This window comes from Lepeophtheirus salmonis, chromosome 5 (genome assembly GCF_016086655.4).
Source record: "Lepeophtheirus salmonis chromosome 5, UVic_Lsal_1.4, whole genome shotgun sequence".
NCBI classification, from domain to species: Eukaryota; Metazoa; Arthropoda; class Copepoda; order Siphonostomatoida; family Caligidae; genus Lepeophtheirus; species Lepeophtheirus salmonis.
In genome coordinates, this window is record NC_052135.2 from 21591117 (window position 1) to 21612747 (window position 21631).

General features: G+C 28.9%; 1 protein-coding gene across 1 annotated transcript in view; it reads left to right on the top strand.

The window, feature by feature from the left end:
• The first annotated feature begins 604 nt into the window (after window positions 1-604).
• LOC121118415 (pikachurin) overlaps window positions 605-21631 on the top strand; it is a 92407-nt gene continuing 71380 nt past the window's right edge. The window contains exon 1 of the mRNA XM_040712999.2: window positions 605-1098. Within this exon, the coding sequence (XP_040568933.1) occupies window positions 1008-1098 (91 nt within the window). The 5' untranslated portion in view covers window positions 605-1007. The remainder of the gene's footprint in view (window positions 1099-21631) is intronic.

The window sequence follows — 21631 nt, forward strand, 5'->3', positions numbered from 1 at the left end:
TTTCTTCTTTTCTAAAATACCCAAAATGCTCAATTAGCATAATTGAATATGTACAAAATAAAATAAATTGTGATTTTCATTTCCTTGATTTTTGTTCCAGATTATATTTATGTTGAGGCTCCACAATTTCATATTTAGTATTCGCATATTTGAAGGACGAAAATGTGATATTACCACTATTTAACCCCATGATCAAGACGACAGCATGGAATGCAAAATACAAATCTCAATGAAGAGAAGGAAAATCTCTAGAAAAAATCTACCAAAAAAAAGAAAAATAGAAAGGCTCTATAGTAGGTGAGTTAAATAGGTAGGTACGTTTGGAAAATCTTTTTCTTAATTAATCTATTGATTAAGATTTTGAAGATTTACTAACTATATAAAATCAAGTACATCAGAACTACATAATTGAATTAATTATTGTGTTAATTTAACAATAAATAATTACATTTATATTATTTTTGCTCCTTCCTTCCTCTATTTTTCTTTTATTTTTCTCTCTCGCACTCTCTTTCTCTTTCCTTTTCCCCCTCTCCCTGTTCTTCTTTTTTTTTCTCTCCCATTTTGAAAAAAAAAAAAAAAAAAACTCTCTTATATATATTTAGGGACTTAGAAAGGAGAAGGAGAAATAAAGAGACTTTATATATCGTAGAGAACCTCACGACGTTTGTGTATATATCTGCTTATATTGAAAAATATTAAAGTGGTAGTGTTTATGAAAACTTGAAAGGCTTCCAAGTTAACCAGACATATCTTTGTAGTTTTTACTTAAAAAGTTCGTGAAAAAGAAAATAATCAAGGGATTTGTGAACATCATCTATTATTTTAGTAACGGAGAGAGAGATAAAAAAAAAATAACACAAAATAAGAAATGTATAATAAAAAAAACGGTCGAAAGAAAAAATAATACATTTTTTGTTAAATTTTCAATTACTACCGGAAAAACTTTTTGGATTTTTGGCCATATCAGGATTTAACAAGAGACTTTGAGTTGAACTTAGAGAAGAATGAGGACCAAAGTCTTATTGATATACTTATTTTGCTTTGTTCCTTCAGTCGTCCTACCCAATGCTATTCCATTAGAGGCAGCATTTCAAGGTAAGCTAATGAAACGTTTCTTCTTTGTGTAATACCTGCTCATGAAGAATAGTATATAAACCACATTGACGCAATACTTACTCATATGTTGTGCATCAACATAAAACAAAATTAAAAAAGAAGGAGAAAATTCAAAATTAATTTTTTCATTTCATATACATACAGTCCAGTATTTCATTGACAGTTTTTTGAGTCAACCTACTGAAATGAGTCAAGATACCCAGGAATTTAATCTATAGTTTATTAGCTTTATTTTTTTCAAGAGCCTTATTTTGGCCTGATATGATCCTTCAAATAAAATGAAAATTTATTATTCTGTAACTGTCAATATCCATTTTTCCCAAAGGGTTAATCAGGATGATTTATTTATATCCATTCACGGTAATTATTGTTACCTTGCTTTTGTGCTTATATACAACATAAATTATATTATTTTACATTGTTGTAGTAAAGGCATTCAAGTAAAAAGGATTGGAGTGTATAAAGTTTAAATACAAATTCAAATATTTTAAGTTCACTATTCCAAGAGCCTATTTGCTCATCAAATATATAAATATTGACTCAACGTGATTCCAGAAATTACATATTCATATTGAATACACTTAAGTTTATAGATTTTCAATATCCTTCAATTTTTGATTCTCTTTTTCGACTTTTAAAAAGAATTCACTACAAGGGACTGGACTAGAGCTTTATCTGCTATTTTTTAAATTTTCAATATGTGGAAACCTTAGGAAAAAAAAAAAGTAGTAATTCAATTATAGAATGTGTCTCACACTACTGGTTTCAATCCTCTCATTTTTATTTTATAATCAGTACCTCACTTTTGTATTGTATCCCAAGGGTTATTTAAAAAGCAAAAAAATCCATCTGAATCTCCTGATTGACGTAACCCGCAAATCTAGCATTCTGATACTAACATATTTGCTCAAACAGTTAAAAAAATGATCCATGTGATATAATTAAAAGAAAGTTTAAACAATTATTTCCTACTGAGAAGTAAAATAGGAAAAGTCACAACAGGTCATATGCATAACCAGATTTTTAAAACCTATTTGTTGGCGAATAAAACTCAGTACATAATTAATTCAACATCAAACTTATCATATGTACACAACGAATTACGTCACGAACACAAAAATAGACAGTGTTTATGTTGTAAGCTGTCTATTTTTCATCTTCTTCTCCTCTGATCAGTGTTGTTAACATTGATATAGTGAGTTTGAACAGGTTTTTTTTTAGATGTGAACAATTCAGAACAACGATTTAATTATAATTTTATAGTTGGAAATAATTTACCTAGAATTAGCATGGTACCAACTGATTTTGCTACTTTATTCTGTTCTGAGATAGAGCAAAAGTAATTTAATTAAGATATCTAAAGGTTTATGTTTTTAGAAAGACTAATGCTATGAAAATATTAGAAAGCTTTTGGAATATGGGTTTAAGAAAAGTGGCCTCTCTATAAATACTATGGGTTTCAGATGGAAAGTAGTTCAAAATATTTCAAATATAGCTTATTCCTATGTCCATATATAAAAAAATAATTCTGATATTAATCAAGCAATTAACTAATACTTGAAATTCTCTGAATAGTTGAGTAATCTTAAATTTAAATTTAAAATGGAGTTACGTGTCCTTAAATTGGATGTATTACATAAATTTATTCAATCCACTTAATTATTAGAATTTCTTATAATAAGTATTTATCTCTCTATGCGTATATTTTATCAACGGCTTGTTCAAACAAGGTAAACTCCAAAATATCCACAGGTTAATGAGAGATTTGAAAAAAAAAAGCATATTTGTTCAAATCACAAATTAAATAGCTGAAATTAAACAAAAATTTAGTTGAGTCCAAAATTTTATAAACCAAGGTTTCTCAAACTGTTGTATACAAACTCCACTTTAGTGGTACACGGAGTTTTCAGTAGGATGGAAAAGAGGGGTTATAAAGAAAAAATTATGGCAAAAATCCAAAATTTTGCATAACTTTATATCAAAAATTAAAATTAAGAAAAGCCTTCAATTACGGTGGGTCATGGAGATTTTTATAGTTCCTCAGATAGTAACTAATATAAAATCTTTTAGTACGACTGTTCTAAGCTATTTGTTAGTCTTCTAGAATTACAAATATAGTTTATTTCCTTCAAAGGTGGGTTGTTACCACATTTATTATGCAGATACACGTAATTTGTTTGCAAGAACTTTTATAATCTTGTAACCTCATAAACTCTATTTGTTCTGTGATTTGAAATGTCTTTTGTTTTGATAAGAGAAAATTGCAAGTTGGTAATTTTCCGGCGTCTAAATTTTTTATTTATTTTATAACATTTTCGCTCCTACAAACCAGATACATTCTAGATTAATACACCTTTGTTTATTTTTTTGTTCACTTATATACGTGTACAGTACACATATAATAGATATTCACTTAAATATTAATATATAAGTGAATATCAACTAAATTGTAGTGAGGGACAATACAGAAAAAATATATTTTGGTAAGAGCCAAATATGAAGATTCCTATTAATTATTCATCCTTTTTTTGAAAATTCTTACTTATTAGTGATCAAGGAGCACTATAGTTTATTGTAATCTCTGCCAGCAGATACGTGGTCTCTTAAAATTATGATATTTTTTATAACCTGTCCTATGGCGTGGGTTTTACGCTCACCGCAATTTAAATAGTATTCTCATACCTCGTGGTAACCCAAATCAATTTCTAAAATCTATTGTTGAATATGAAAAACGTACGGGAGAGCACAACATTACTCGGAATTATTGGGGGCCGAGGAAAAAAAGAAATGAGTAAATTAAGGAGATATATTACCTATATCATGTCTCTAAACTATCACATTATCCTTGAAGCATGTTAACATTCTCAGAGTATTATGTAGTATATATCCATATTTTTTGTAATTATAGTTATTTTTTTGTTTTTATTTTTTGGAGAAAGGGTGCAAGGCACATAAAATTAATATATGTATGTTTGTAGGATAAAAATGCTAGTGTTGGGTTTCGGTCTGAAAACCTAAGACTAGTTTGTGTCCGTTATGATTTTTAGTGAACAAAACTAAATTGGTCTGGACCGGCCTCAAAGGGAAATTCGGTCTAGATCGGTTCGAAAGTAAAAATTCGATATGGATCTGTCTGATTTAAAATTCGGTACACACCAGTTCTCTAGATGAATATTTATTGCTGACATCAGTTTTGTTTCAAAATTGTGGACATGGACCTACAATGACATTAGATGTATGTAGATAAATGTGTTGCATAATAAACAAATAGACTAATTAATATATAAATATAACCATTGAACATTGAAAAGATAAATGTTTTTTCTTTATTGTTAGCAATACTACTAATGATAATAATATGTAGTCGAAGTAGAAAACTATCTAATAATTTAAGCCTATAGGGTTTTGCAATCATTTTACAAAAATATAAAATAGGGAAATAATTGTTATTATTACATATAATTTTAATAGACTAAGTAGGAGGAGGGGGGAGGGTAGACTTAATATCCTATGATATTAGGCTTTCATGATATTCAATAGATGAAAAAAATAGACTATTAATACTCCCATACATATGTATGACTATTATTTCTTCATTTGGTATTCATCACATTTATGCAATGGCATTCCATTTTATTAAGCACGCAATTATTTCATTAAACTTAATCAATATTCTTGAATTATAATGATTACTCAGAATCTAAATTTACTTAATTTATTTAGTGCGGCAATATAAAAGCAATATTCAAGAAAAGGAAGAAGTCCTAATTATTTTTTTTTACTATATATATATGTATAGCCTTCAATGGGTTATTAAAAATAATTTGTTAATGAATAATATAAATTTAGTCAAGACACCATTTAAAGAAAAAAAAATTATAACATGATTTTGTATTAACGGGCCAAACATATGAGTACAATATACACTGTTATTGGCTTAATCCTGAAGAGTAAAAGTTAGTTATTTCTTGACCATTTTCCAACAACCATTTCCTATTTCCCGACTCCTCCTTAAAGTGATTTTTTATGTGCCTTTTTAATTTTCCGCCACAAACAGTCAAACACCATTTTTAATCAAATTTGATTAATTTGTGTTCGAATTAGGTTTTTTTAAGAATATGATATGTATATACTTTTTTATAGTGTACATTTTGTAAGAAATTTTTTTCATATGTGCCCCAAAGTTTGTTAAAAAGTTTAAAAAAAAATTGATAACTAATTTTAGACTATCCCAATCCTAATGACTCCGATACTCCATGGGGAGAGGTGATCTCACCTCTCCCATGGCACTGACTCTGAGCTACACAATGGGATTTTCTTTTAGAACCCTCAGAAGGTGAAAAAGTTCTGTTATAATAATTTACTATAATATACTAATGTAACTATTAATTAGTATTGACTTTCGTTCTAAAATGTTATAGATCTGTCTTAGACCGTTATGATTATAAGTAGACCCAACTAATGCGATTTTATAAAGAAATTTGGTTTGGACCAGTCTCAAAGAAAAGTTCGGTCATGAAATATATTTGTACAACTCAAAAATGAGAGTAGGGGAGAAAATCAGTCAATAGATTGAGACTGAAAAAATGAGTCCACGATTTGAAAACGATTGAATTTCGATTTACAGTCTGAGTTCACGGTCTGGACACAAATATCGGAGAGAATCGGCATTAAAAAAATCACTTAACAGCAAGCGAATACAAAATGTTTGGTTGACAAAGAGTGATTGAATGTAGTACAGGTAATAAAAACACATGTACACTAGTATACAGGTAATAAAATCATGCTGTCCCTTTATGATGGAGCTGAGTCGTAGTATTTCTACTATCCTTTATTGATAATACACCTTTAAATAAGGAGTGGGTGATAAAGAAAAACAGTATAATAAAATTTCGATATCTTGTAACTGCCTTCTTAAATAACGATGATATATATATATATGTTTATTATTATTTTTTTCGGGGAAAGGAAGAGAAGAAAAATGACGATGAAGGGGGGTACTCTTGGGAAAAGGGCTACCTATAGTATATCCTTTTTATCTCTTCATTCAGCTTAACCCTCAAAGAAAAGCTTATATTTTAAAAAACAACAATCGAAAACTCATATATTTCATTATAATATTCTGTAAAATTATAAATAATAAGTAGCCCGTCAACACAAAAGTAAGCTAAAATACTTTATTTTCAAAATTGAATGCAGATTATATATATATATTCTTGGGCGAGTTACCTTATCAACCCCTTGAATGTATTGAAAATTATACTTACAGTAGCTAAAATTCATCTACACATTTGAAAAATATAAAATGTATTGAGAAAATTTTATAGGGATATATCAGGTCCAATATAAGTCTCTTAAACTAAATAAAGGCTCTAATTTATAGCTAAAATTTTAAGGTATCTTAACTCATTCCCCAAATTCGAATATAAAGAATAATTTATTTTTGGTATTTTCTCCTTTGCTTGATTATTGTTCAAGGTTGTTTTTATGTTGACGTACAACATTTACATTTTCCCCCATTTTATTTATTTATTTTTTATAGTGCTTATTGACCGATAATCAATAAACATATATCTATATATGGATATCGATGTTATATTTAAATATATATGAAAACTATCGATGAATAGGGCAACATCTTGTGGAATTTTTGTATCCTTCATATATATTGTATACATATATATATTTTGTAGAACCCTCTGCCTCATAAATCTATAGCTCAGAAAATAATGCCTTTAATATACTTACGAAGTCAGGAGAAAAGTTAAATAAAAATTATTTATTAAAAATTTCCCTTTAAACATCAAAAACAATAAATTTTAATTAATTTATTTTCTTTAAATTAAGGCAAAGGAAAAAACAAAACAAAATTAATTTGTTTACAACTTATACACACATAGCACATATATGAATATGAAAGGTTGTGTTATTCAACTTTGTATTGTATAGTGGAAACTGGGAGATATTTTATCATGGAGTACACAAGAGAAGAATGCAGTAAGAAGAGAAAATATTTTTCTGTGTGCTATAGTCTAGTTGTCAAACTTAAACTTAACTTAACATATATACATACTCCCTTGAATAATGTAAGATTGAGAAGGTTAATTATTATAAGAGCTGTTTCACTCTTAAAATTGATTAAACTTTGATTTTTGTGCGAGCACATTGTATTACTCCGTGATATAGAACAGGTTATCCGGGCTGTGAAAAACGTAAAATTTGTTCCCAATACTTCCCGATAATAGGTAAAGGCCCTCAAAAAAAGTTTGGGCCAATTAGACTTATCCTTCAAATACTAAGAAATCTGTACTGCTGAATTACATAAAATATGTAATAGAGGTCATCAGAAATATGTATATGTATGTTTTTTTTTTTTGGAAGTAATTTTTATGAAATACGTTTTGAAAAACCATATCCTCCAAATATTATCTATGAATTAAGAAAATAATCAATCTTTATTCGCTGCTGCCACTACTCATCAAATGGAGGTAAAAAATCAAAATATCAAGGAAAATACCCATTTGGTCATAATTTCTGTAACAAAGCAAATATAATTACTAGGAAAATGGTCTCTGTATCATGATACATTTTGTTACAGAAAAAATAAATCATGTCCGACAAAGTGATGTGTATAAAAACTTCAATAGGAAAGATTGTACTATTAGTCAAAGAAACATATCTAACTTGAAGGGTACATTATAATTTTTTTTGGGCATATTTTAGATAAGTCTAATATTATTGGTTAAAATTGTTTCTATTATTTTTGTTTTTCCGTAATTTATATTTTTTTATTTTCTATACAAATAATAACTAGTATCATGTTTGTAATTATGATTAACATATGTGTTTATTTTTACTATTCAATTTTTTGTTAGCTGTTAATGTTATTAGTTAATTCAGCCTCTATTTGATACAAAAATAACTATTTAAAAGAGATATTTCCAATATTGTAATATTTATTACTTCACTCATCAGTGATGGTTTATATAATATACTCTTATAACATTCGTTCATAATCCATTGAATTTTATTAAACTTATAGATATAATAGGAAAACAACTTTATTAATGTTATTATAAATTCAATCAGTAGTAATAAGTGTAACAACGATCATTTCATCAATGGTGAATTAGGTGGCTTAAATCAAATTAGATTAATGGTTTTAAAGGTAACCATTTTTTTTAAATTCCTGCTTATACCCTTGATAAATACGGAGTAGTGGGATTTGTGTTTATTTCCTTCTTCCTCTAGCTGCTCACAGCTAATCTAATCAAAAAAAAAAATTCGAATGGTCAAGATTACGTGTTTTTTTTAGTACATATAACAGAAGGACATATTTCTTACAAAGATTTATTTCTTCCCACTTCTCTTACTTTGATGATATAATTACATAATGTTTTTATCTAAAAAAGAAATGTTTTTGTCGCTTGAATTTACATAATTTTCTATTTTATTATAAATATATTTACAAAATAATAATTAAAGCAATTTGAAAACCTCAGCTATCTTGAAAGTAAAAATATAATCGACACTTATGTTGTATACTTCTCATCTACTATTATGAAAGAAAAACACGTGAATAGATCCATCTAGAGAACCTCTTAAATAGACTTATAATATAATATAAATTTCAATCTGATAGCTTTTATTTTATTTTATTTTTATAACCATTTATATTATGAAATATTCCATCTTTTCTACTACCTATTGTAAGGATTTGTATTCACTCCATCTTTAGTATTTTTTCAAGATGACGACGTGTGAAAAGGATTGGCGTATACATACATACTTATGTAGAAATTTAGAAAAAGAAAGAATCAAATCAGATTTTCATCACTTGCATAATAACATAATACCTACCATATTTATTAGGGTGGTTCTTATTGTGTACTTCAAAAATTAATTTTTGTGATGTCCTTTTATGAACCTTTCAATCAGTTCATTATAAAAATATATTTCATGCTTAAAATTGTAATATTTCAGCCACATTTAGAGGCTACCCTTTGCTCCTAAACTTTCTTCTGAAGTTTTAAATTTATCTACATGTGCGCACATTTTTATATAAAATATTTATAAATAAGTAGAAGGTAAAATAAATAAATTTTAACACTATCAAGAAGAGTACACTAAATAATCATTTGTTTTTTAGATAAAGTACTTTGAAATACAACCAATATTAAATAGTAATCTAATTAATGCAGAATATTGAAACTACAGGCAAAGTTGGTTTTGTAACTTTACGTTATTATATATTGAATCTTTTTACGCCTAATTTTTCATTTTAATATGTTAAATATTGCATTTTAATTAAAGTCAAAAATGTTTTGCAAAGTGGAGATGAAAGATGAGACAAATAAAAATAAAGCATTGATTTTTAAGGGACACCCTAATGGATGTATCAATCTACATAATTATTTTCTTCTTCCTAAAGAAAATTTAAATATCTATATTCTATTCTATTATTCATATATATACATACATTTTGAATAAGCATTCAAACTGAGCATATATAAATATATGAAATGATACTATAAGAAATATAATGTCTATCTTGATGATGATAGCATTTTGACAACTTTTAAATGGGATATAAACATTAATACATACATATATTAGAATCCGTCGTAATTAAACTCTGAGTCTATTTATAAATACATAAATTGTTGTGTTGAGATGTATAAAATATGAGTTAGTTCTGTACAAAAAAAAATAATAATAGGAAAACGAAAATCAACATGTTAATCCTGTCAATTTGAAGAATGGTTTGGAGGAGGGTATGCCATTGGGCAAGTTGAGGATTTGTTGTGGTGTTATAAGTGTAGGTAATTGTTTGACAAGGAGTAATTCCTGCCTATATAGTATTCCTAAACTTGTGTTTATTTCCTTTCTTTGATAGATGCTTAATAAAACGTTCTGACAGCTAAGCTGCTCTCCCCCAGCAATTCTTTCAATTGTCAGGTTTTTTTAGAGAGACTATTGCTGATAAAATTTATCTGTTTAAAAATACATTTAAAAAAAATGGAATATAGATTTATGAGGAACAAAAGGAATTTCACACTGTATTTGCAAATATGCCCTTCTCTGCTTATTTGGCCGTTTTAGTTACATTTTTCTAACGTATACACGGTATTGGAAAAGAGTCCACCTTTATCGTTATATTCATGTTTATTGCTGACATACTCTTGTTCCTAGCTATCCTTCTGAGCATGCGGTAGGGATTTCATATAATCTGATTTGTGATGGTGTTTACGACAGTCTTTATGCAAATTACTCTTCCTTCCCGGATATGACTTCCACAAATTTTATGGATGCTTATAATTTGGTAAACTGACGTTCTGTTGATGGAAAAATCCCGACTGATATCCTGCAGGAGGACATTTGAACTACAATTTTTCTTCTTGCTTCTATTTCGACTACATTGTCGATAGGTTTAAAAAACAAAACTAAAAAAACAACAAATTCAGAGTGCGTCATCCTTATCACGCAACCCCATGAATACAAGAACCCGCTTCCACTTATTAAAATATTTCATTTTGAAAATGCGTTGTTTTAAATATGGAGCATGGGGTATGTTTTCATTTAAATCAACTTTGTTATATTTTTAACATTTGCCTAGTGTTGAAGAAAGTACACATATATATAGGAGGAGGGAGAAGAAACAAATCCCTAGAACCCAAGAACTAACAAACCAAGAAGCAGCAAAAGTAGGATATAATTTCATGGAGGAAGCCTATTACAACCTATTTAAATATAAATATATATTTGCTTTCTTCCTCATTTTTTATGTATGTATACATTTTACTATTTTATTCTACCAAATTTGTTTTTCATGTATGTATAGAAAACATTCAAGAAAATCAAAAGGGGCAAGATGGTGATATAGTATGAAATTTACATTAGACTGTTCTTTTTCGGGTTAATATTTCTTTCCCCCCGGCACAAAGGATTATTCCTCAGAGGACAATCCAAAAATTGACTTTGGAAAAGTCTCTAAGGCTATTTTTGGGCATCTTGCATCCTGTACAAAATATGATGTCATGAGTAATAAATTAAGGTGTCCACTAAGTTATGCTCTAGACATGGGCTGATGTCAAAATATTTTCCGATCTGATATTTTACAAATGATTAGATGTACCCCTATCCATAAAAGCGTTTATTTTGTTTCGTCACAATAGGATTAATTTCCTATGGATACAATATTTACAAGTAACGAAAGTAAATATTTTTAGTTACATTTCATTTATAGACCGTTTATTAGGCCCTTTGACTGGTTATTTTGTAGTTGTAATAATTTAAGGAAATGTTGCTCAATCATCTTGTTCTAGCGCTTCTTGGTTAATGATTTACTTGATCAAAAAGCTCATTCCTGAGAGACAAATTTATTTGAACAAAAATATTTGATTTATAATTAAGGGACAAATCGGAGCAAATATCGGAGAAATTGCTAAGAACTTTCTCTGATACCGATACCATGCAAATATTAAATATTTTGCCCGATATATCGGTTTTCCGATTTCGATCTGATATATCAGTGCACGTCTAATATGCTCAATTATTTTCAGTTTCCCTCTTTCATCAAACATAGCACTAGTTAATGTTCCTCCTTAAGTTTAAAAACTATTATTTATATCGATGTTATAGTTTGATATTTCATTATTTTTAATAAAACCCCAAATCATTGGGCAAATCTTAGGTCCTTTAAATGATTGAAAACAAGGATAATCAGTTAATTTTTAACTGATTAACCGTTACAAGAGACCGAAAAATGACCAATTTTTACCCAAAACACTATTTTTCATAACTAAAAAAAACAGTCCTTTAATTGTCTTTAGTTGAAAAGGTTTTTGTACAGAAGGGTTTTTTAAGGCAGTACAGTACAGTCTAATCTATACTGTACATATGTATATTTGGAGCTAAACAATATACACAGGTAGAAAGAAAGAAATACGAAGAGGTATAAGTATAATATATAGTAATGAAGGGATTGCGTGAGCAGACAAACACTAAAATAAATACTCAAAGAGTAAGAGAGAGAGAGGGGGGAGGGGAGCAAAATGATTAAAATGAATTGAAAAGGTTGTTATTATGTGTGTACGGAGTGGTCCAGAATCATTGTTCCATTAATTTTAACGTCTGTAATCAAAAGTATCAATTGTGTGTAGAGATTTCGTTACCCTTTTGTTGGAAAGATTCCAAAAACAGGTCGGGATCCCAGACATACCACAAACAAGTTTTGAACACTTTTACAACCAACATTTTTTTATTCAAGTGATATCAACTACTTTGAATTTAGTATGTTTGAAGGGGAGGCCCAGGTAGTTCACAGGCTCAAGAAAAACTCCCTGTCGAAAGAAAATTTTCACGCAACGTTGTGCATACTAGCTGCAAGCCAGTGACGAGGCGTCTCTGCCATGTTGTTCAGAGTATGGACCATTATTGGACAAAAGTAAGCTTGTGATAAGTATTAATATCTATTGTATTACAAACTATAATCTGTAATTAAACATTTTTTAAGGGAATCTAATTCTGGACCACCCTGTATGTACATTATACCTATAATTTGGTTGTAAAAAGAAAAGGGTAGAGTAAAGTGGAGAAATAGAGAGAATCACTCACTCAGGAAAGACTGGTCCTAAAATATAGATTCTATCATGCAATACATGGACATATTGAGTTGGAATATAAACGATTCTAAATAAGTTTGAATATAAATGACTAAATGAGTAGGAATATAAATGACTCAATGATTTGGATGTTTGACCCTCTTTGAGATACCTGCTTTCTTTTTACTCTCTCCCTACTTATTTTGTCTACATAAATGAGATGACAGGTGGATATACGAAAAAGTACTAGGAAATGTCTTACTACTTTTTTTACTATAATAAAATATACTTAGGGATATGTATTTTATTGGGCCTCTAATATCATTTTCATTATTCCTGTGATGTCTTTTTGTATGTAATGTTCATATGTATATGGGATGTAGGGCCTAAACGGGAGATAAAGAGAAAGGGTCATACAATCCATGTGTCTTAAGAACCGTTCTGTTTATGTAGTTAAATTATTTATTTATTTCTTATTTCCAATATACATTTATTTAAGAAACAATATTTTATTGTTTTGACCTATTAAAAGTTTTTCCCTAGAAACACTTTTGATGGGTCATCTAATTAAAATAGTTTAAATTTAAAAATGTATAAGGATCTTTATTTATTGGTGGGTACCCCCCGGTATTTATCATATATATATATATATATCATTATTGAAAGTTAATTCGAACATTCCCCTCTATGTTGTCATACATGGGACACACAATCTTTGGTTTCTTTCCTTCTAAATCATCACTAGAGGCACCGGTAACATATTCAAAAGTAAGGAACTGGAGGCAATTATATGAATAGGGCGTCATATTATTATATTTCTTAAAGTTTTTCTGTAATTAAGGTTACAGTAATCTTAATTACAGTAAAACTTTAATTTGCAACTTCATATACCAATAACTTATGGGTCTATGTAGTTACATATTATTCCTGGGTATTACAGTACGAAGTAAAAAATATTGGTAAATTGGGGAGTTTTTATTTTCTTGATATTTATTTAACACTAAATAGACAAAAATAATTAGTATATTTTTTTGGTAATAAATTATTGATAATGTAATTTTACTTAAACTAACTTAGAGGAACCAAATCTTTCATCCCAAATCAAATTTAACTATTTTTTTCATGAAGTATCAAACCTGCCTTTTTAAAAGTAAAATTTAACAAAAAAACTTTTTTAAATTTAATTTCATATTATCTCTGCTGCATACGATATAATATATATATATATCTTGTATAAGAGATAACATTGGCGTAGTGGATAACTAATTTACCTCGTCTCCAAGTATCTTGGTATTATTTGTATCTCAAGTTAGTAAAGTACTTCCTTGAAGGGAAAAGCTATATTCACTTTATACTCTGATTTGTTTCCCTCCCCATCTAAATTTTATAACAAATATAAATTGTGGTATTAATTTTCATTCAGGGAAGTACTTTGGTAACTTTTGATACAAATCATACCAAGATAATGAGAGACAAGGAGAGTTAGCCATCAATTTTTTTACGGCGCCAATAAGAGTTGATCTAAGGAAGATACATTTAATTTATCTTCGTCTCTGCATTTATGTGATGTATAAACCAAATATGTACAACTAATAAGACAAGCAGATAGGGAAAAAATTAGTCAATATATGGAGACCGAAAAATTCGTCAATGATTCTATAACTATTTAATTTCTGTCTACGATCCTTGATTTTGTTCAGGACGGAAATATCAGTCCAAATCGATCAAGTAAAAATCATTACATAAAACTCTATTGAAAAAAAAAAAAAAAAAAAAAAAAAAAAAAATCAGTCTCAGACCGATTCTCAATACTAGTAAAACCAAAGAAAGAGTATTACAATGAGATACGAGGGCCACAACATTCAAAATTTTATTAAGATTAGAGCTGTTCCAGAGCTGACAAAGCTACACAAAATCCACTTCAAGTTTAACTATTTTTGAGGTATTTCTTCTGGGATATATTCCTTTTGACTTACGGCTCCAGTCCAAGAATGAAGCAAGCTTGTATATCAAGTGTATATTATTTTATCTTAGAGTATAAAAGTGTGTTATAGTTCCAACGTTAGCTAAAGGTAATAAGTTGATTGGTTCACCTTTTATAACGTAGTCTGAAAAAAATATCCTGTCTCTAGTAGTAATTTCTCGTTAATGCTTAATTTAAGGTGTAAAAAAAATCCAAATTTGACGTCATGTTATACCTCTTTGGTCGGCTGATACTTTAACTCAATCATTCGCACATATTGTTGCCTCTAGCTAACAGAATAATTTCTCTATGGTTACATCCATTACTAGTCCTATACACTCATCATCTTTAAATAAAGTTTCATAAATAGGCTCATTATGCATTGTTTTGTATATGTGACGGAAGGAAGTGAGATAGGAGGGAGGGGGGCAGATTCCTGTTAATTAATGGGGCTTAAAAGAGTCCTGCATACATACATAAATTCATCAAAGGAACTTTAATTGTACATATTGACTAAGCATTCATTCCCTTTTATAATAATGAGTAGTTAAAAGAGTAAATGGGTAGTAATAAAAAAAATCTATTGAGTGGAATTGTTTAATAGCTTTTTCTGTAAAATTTATGTTTTTATATTAACAAAGTCACTTTAGAAATGAGGGAAATAATTAATATTAGGAAAAGAAAAATTAAAGTGAATTTAAAGATTGAATGATCACTTTTGTTAATGGATCAGACTTTTAGTAAATTGTTTACCAGATGGATGTGTAGAATATCACTATTATTTATATGATCCCTCTTAAGTTATTACTAAAACAAAGTAAATTATCAATTAAGAGTATAAAAAATTGGTATTTATTTGAGCATTATAATATATTTAATAAAATCATTTAAAAAAATAAATGTGACTGTTTCATTAGCCCAATCATAAGACAGGAAACTTCATTAGGGATGGCCATTCCAAACGGTTTTAGTAATTCCGGGATTTCAGGATAATTACTATATTCGGAGTTGGTTTGTATTTATTTCCTTGCAGCTGCTTGAGGCTAATATAATAAACATCATAACAGCTAAGCTGCTTCCATCCTAAAAAATTTTAAATTGTCAGGATGATCACGTATATTTTCGGTCTTTTTATTTTAACTAGACCGGTATGACAAGTCATATCTTATACATCTCTAGTTAAAGGCTTAAAAATATGACCTTAGACAAGTGCAAACCTTTTTGTAGTCGCAACTTGAATAGGTGTGTTTATTGCTTAATGCTGTTATCATTGTTCTTTCATTCTTGAGGAGGAAACTTCTAAGTATAAATTGTGTGAGCGACTCACGGAGAGAGGGACACTACAGATTGGTTGTAGAGTTATTTGTGTAAGTCCGTGTTGAACTTGGAGTAAAGTTGAGGATCTACTCGGATTAATTCCACTCTATATCTTTCCTAGATACAAAGTGGGATTTCTGCTTAATCCTTCCTTTCACGGATGATTTCATTATTAACACTAATAAGAATATACGCTAGACAATCAAACCTTTTATTAAGCGTTCAGGAAAGGAGATTTGAAAAAAGTGCCCTCTTAGTGCAGGTGAGCTTATGAAGGAAGTTACCCATTTTGTAACAGATCTTAATAATAAAAAATAGATACATCCCCTTAGTCTGGCCCAGGTTTGTATGTATGTATTAGTGATGTGAGTGTTGGGCTGTGTATTTTATTTCATCACATATTAATGAAGTCTCATAAATGTTGGTTAGAATATCTACTCTCATGTCGAGGAGGGATAATTCTAAGTCTTGTTGAACTCAGAGTATAATTGAAAATCTACATCGGAGTAGTTCCAGCCTATATGTCCTTGCTATATAACGATTGAGGTTTGTGGGTTTTTTTTTAATAGGTGCTTGCAGTTAATTTAATGAAACGTCATGACAGTTAAGCTGCTCTCTTCCCCAACATTCTTCAAATTGTCAGGGTGATAACGTTGATGTTCCGTCTCTTTTTTTACTATACAGATTTCCACATACAACTATATGTCTAGGTATATAGATACGAAAGGAAGGAAGAGAAAGCCAGATCCCTTATTCAATTGTACATATAAATATACATTGTAGGTAAGTACATAAAGGATAGTAAATAAAAATAAACAAAAAAAAAAAAAAATCACAGTTTCCTGATCCAGCAGTATAAAGTACCTACAGCTTTTTTTCATAGTTAAAATATATACATAATATTATTATACGATACAAGTATAACTCAATATATGTACTATGTATGTAATAACGAAGATAAACAAAAACGATAGCAATAATAATAATAATGGTAAACTGGCACGTGCTACATAAAGTGATTTGAAAAGAAAAGCTCAGGCGGAATCAGAAACATAAATCTCCGCCTTCCAACTCATATAAAATCATCAAAAAAGTTGAAGGACCCCTTCTTCGGGGAGCATCCTCTATCTTAATTAAATAAATAATAATCTCTATTGCATCAATCAACCTTTCCTCAAATAAAAAATTAGAAAAAAAATCAAAAAGCAGTTGGTGGTTGTGGGGGTTCCCAATGAAGTATTAGACTCCATTGAAAAAAAAAAAAAATTGAAGATCTCTCAGAAATTTAACTTATTTACGCAGTGACTTTAAAAAATTGAAATGAAGGTCTTTGAGGGAATAAGAATATCTTTCTATAAAAAATATTTTTTAGAAATAGATAAAGATATGACTTTTTTACAAAAGGTAATTAAACAAATATTAGAGGCAGTCTAGGAAAAGATGCACAAAAAAACAATTTAAAAAAATGTATTTAATTATAATGCAAGCTCAGAAAATCAATGCTCAGCAAAGCGTTAGTGAGCTAACAATAAAAAATACAGTGTACTTTGTTGACAGTTGTCCATGTGTATTCTTTTTTTCTCCTAATCAGTTTTCTGAAAGTTAATTGGTCGAATTAGAATGATCTCTGGATAGTTCTCAACAATTATTGTATAATAATTCCATAGATGTGAAAAATTGACTAATTACCAACTGATTTGAGGGGTTTTTCTGTTTCTTTTCAAAGGAAAGATTGCATTATTCAATAAAAGTTACGACGTGTTAGAGTACTAAAAACAAGAAATAGAAGTAGACAATTGACAGTTGACGAAAATATACATGATCAATCATTTTAAATATACAAGGGGGGAAGGGGGAGAGCCAAACACATGCGCAGTGTGATTAGCACACATTTTCTCATTTTCTTTTATTCAGAAATAAATTAATCTAAAATAAAAGTTGTCAAAAAAATAAAGGAGAGAAAATAAATATACGTACATAAAAAATTCAACATTTTTAATATGAAAATAAAATAATATATAAATGTTGGAAGTACTCTAATATGTGTAAGTTCGTGTCGAATATTTAAAGAGGGGGTAATATATGCATCATATCCTTCCACTGCTATTAGAGAAAATTACTATTAGTGTTGGAGTTTGGTCTAAAAATTCTAGACCGTTATTAATTTTAGTGGACCGAACTAATTTGGTCCTTTCAACATAATAGGTCTAGATCGGTAGAAAAGAAAAAATCGCAATGGATATGTGTCTTTTAAAATTCTGTTTTTACTAATTCTAGAGATGAAATGTCGATGAAATCATATGTTTCATGATGAAGAAAAAAAAACTGGTCTATATATTGAGACCAAAAAAAAAAAAAAAAAATTGGTCCACACATTGAAACAATTAAATTTCGGTCTAGGATCTGGATCGAAATATATATAGGTCCAAATCTGTCTACAAAAATAGACTTAAGAAAGAAAAGGAAAAAAAACATCAACGACTTCGAAGCAAGGATCCACAACTAGCTAATTTATATAACCTATATTAAGTGGTCAGACAAGAGCAATTGAAAAAGCAAACGCTTGGTGCAGATGACCTATTAAACCAGTCTTCCTATTTTTTTACATTTCTAAATTTGAAAATGGATATGGCCACTTAGTGGACTTAATTAGGTTTGATCGAATGTATTAGTGATGTGCATGTCGGCCTCTATTAAACCTTGCATCCGTTATTGTTAGTAGTTATGTCTTCTTTTTTTTAACCCATATTAATGATATATTTCTTACTAAACTAAAGTATCACCAAAACTAACATATATATAGGATAAAAAATAGAAAAATCTATCCTCATATAGGGGAGTTATAAGTCCCAATCCTGTTGAACTCAGCAAAAAATAATAATGGGTGGACATGGTAGTAACTTCTTCCTATATCCTTGCTAAATACGGAGTGGGATTTGTGTTTATTTCCTTCATCTTATAACTGCTCGGACCTAATTTAATAAAACGACATGAATGCTATGTTGTTCTTCTCCAGAGGGGCTGGTACTGTTTTTTTTGTTTTTTTTAATATAAGTGTAATACTTTTATAATAAAATTATCAGGTTATACACCCTACTTACTACTACATTTGGGTGCCGCTGCTCTTCTCCCAAACATTTGTCAAGTTGCCAGAGTAACCACGTTATTTTTCAGTCTCTTTTATTTAAGATTAAGACAAGGCATATTTTATACGACTCTATGTATTTTAACTGCTCTATTTTAATATAATAACAATATTAGAATTGACAAATTTATTATATGTACATGTGTAACTTGAATATATATTGAAATAGATTCAAAATGTCTTGATGCATAAAATATGTATAATTTCATAAAATGCAAAAAACAATGAATTTACTACATTAGATGTACTTCATAAGCACAAAACACTCAGTCAAATATATCGCATCATCTCTCTTATTTATTCTACCTCCATGTATGTGATGTGTCAATATAAAAGAAGGCTGGCATAAAAAATAAGAAATTGAGAAGAAATGCTTTTATTTTTTCTAGTTTTTGTACTCCATAAGAAAGAATTATATGAATTTTACAGGCCATTATGCAACCTTATATCAGTTAAATATTATTTGTGGGTATAGGGTTATTATAGATAAGGCTTTTAACTTTTCATGATGCTCCTCAATTGAAATTTAAGGCCTTAAAACTTGCTGTTTTTTAATCAAAGCTAATCTATTTCTATGTTCAACAGTTTTGGTCACGACTTTCACCCAACAAATTAAAAATTGTTTTTATCCTTTAAAAAACAGAAATTATTTTAGCTTACAGATTGATTTTCACAAATAAAAATTCCAGCCTACTTTTTGTTGACATGTCGCAAATATTAGTCTTCTTGTTCAGCCCGGAAATCTGAGATAGGTCTAAGACCGTTACAATTTTTACTGTGGATCAAAATTATTATGTTTTTAAAGAAGTTCACTCTGTATTGGTCTCACAAAAAAATACAGTCTAGACCCATTATATAGAGGAATGGTTGATAACGTCATTTGTTTTTTAAATTGTGAACATTGGCACAGTGACGTAAAATCAATTTGTTTGTTATTAGTTAATCTTTTTGTCTTTGTCTTTGTCGACCCCGGGTAAAAATTTTGATCAGGGCCAACACACCACTAATTACATAAACAATTGTTAAGATGGAGAATTACGATGTTTATTAAATCGTAGCGTCTTATATAAAAATATCGTTGTCATCATAAAGAAAGATCCATTATTTCTATAAATGTTCTTTGTATCTGTCATTCATAATATGTCATCTATTTGAGTATTCTCATTGGAGGGGGATGTATATTGAAAATCAATCATTCTCTGTATTCAAAAAAAATAATATCAAATAATTTTTTATTATTTCTAGAAAGGATATCTTTTTATCAGCATCAAATGTTTAAGTATATACAATATAAATGAACATTTGATACTCTGATCAATCCTCATCACTAACATTTGTTCATTAAACTATCCTGTTTTGGGCTGATATTCTAACGTATAAAGCAAGGGCCACTATAGCTTTTATTGATCTATATCAGCAGATACATTATTACCATATTGTTTATACCCTTTTTTGAGACATGGTTTTTAAGCTCACTCAATAATCACACCTTAAGTTCATGTCAGTTCCTTAACAAAATGGTTATTCCATAGAAAATTGAGTGTTTTTATTTGGAGTTTTATTGCATAGTGTTATTAAATATAAGACACTTTAATGAATTAAAAATATGTTATTACATCGTTAAACAATTTTATTTCCATATTGTAAATAAAAATAAACTATTTCAATAGAATATGTTATCATGGGTATGAAGTAGTATTCATACCAACAACTATGTATTTTTTTTATTCTTAAAGTCATTTTATAAAATTTCAACTAGATTTTCTGGGAATTTTGTCTATTTGATATAAACTTTGAGCTCTCAAGATAACATCTCCTTCAATTATAATGCAACTTATAAAGTCAGTGAAAACACTCAATACTCTATACGTAGAATCCAAAGATGTTTTTAGTGATGAAAATCAATTTTAATTTATAAGGTAACCCATTTTTTTTAGTATTGGTAATCTAAATAAGTATTTTTCAATTCCTCAGCTCTGTTGTCATTATTTTTAAATTCTGTATACTTAATTTCCTTTTCTATTGCAATTATATTCAAAAAGTGATTGAATATTTGTGAGTGAATATAAATGACAAACAGTAACGTTTAGTTGCAGATTTATAATTTTAGGTTCTTGTTGGAGTCAGAGTGGAATTGAGGATGGACATCGGAGCCCTTCTTGCTAATGTCCTTGTTTATTTCCTTCTTCTCCTCGTCATAGCTGACCTAATGAAATGTCATGACAGCTAAGCTGCTCTACTCCAAAACGTATTTCAAACTGTGAGGGTTGCCATATTGATTTTCGATTTTTCCTTAACATGCCCAAAATACACGCTATTTTCATATCTGGAGGTCTTTACCCCAAGACATCGGAAAAAAATAAATCGAGTGCAAATATAAATTAAGTGAACTATGGTACTTTGGTACATACATTTACCTCAAGTAAAATAAACTGCTTCAGATACCATTTATGTTGAAAATATATTTCTGATGAGTCCTTTAAA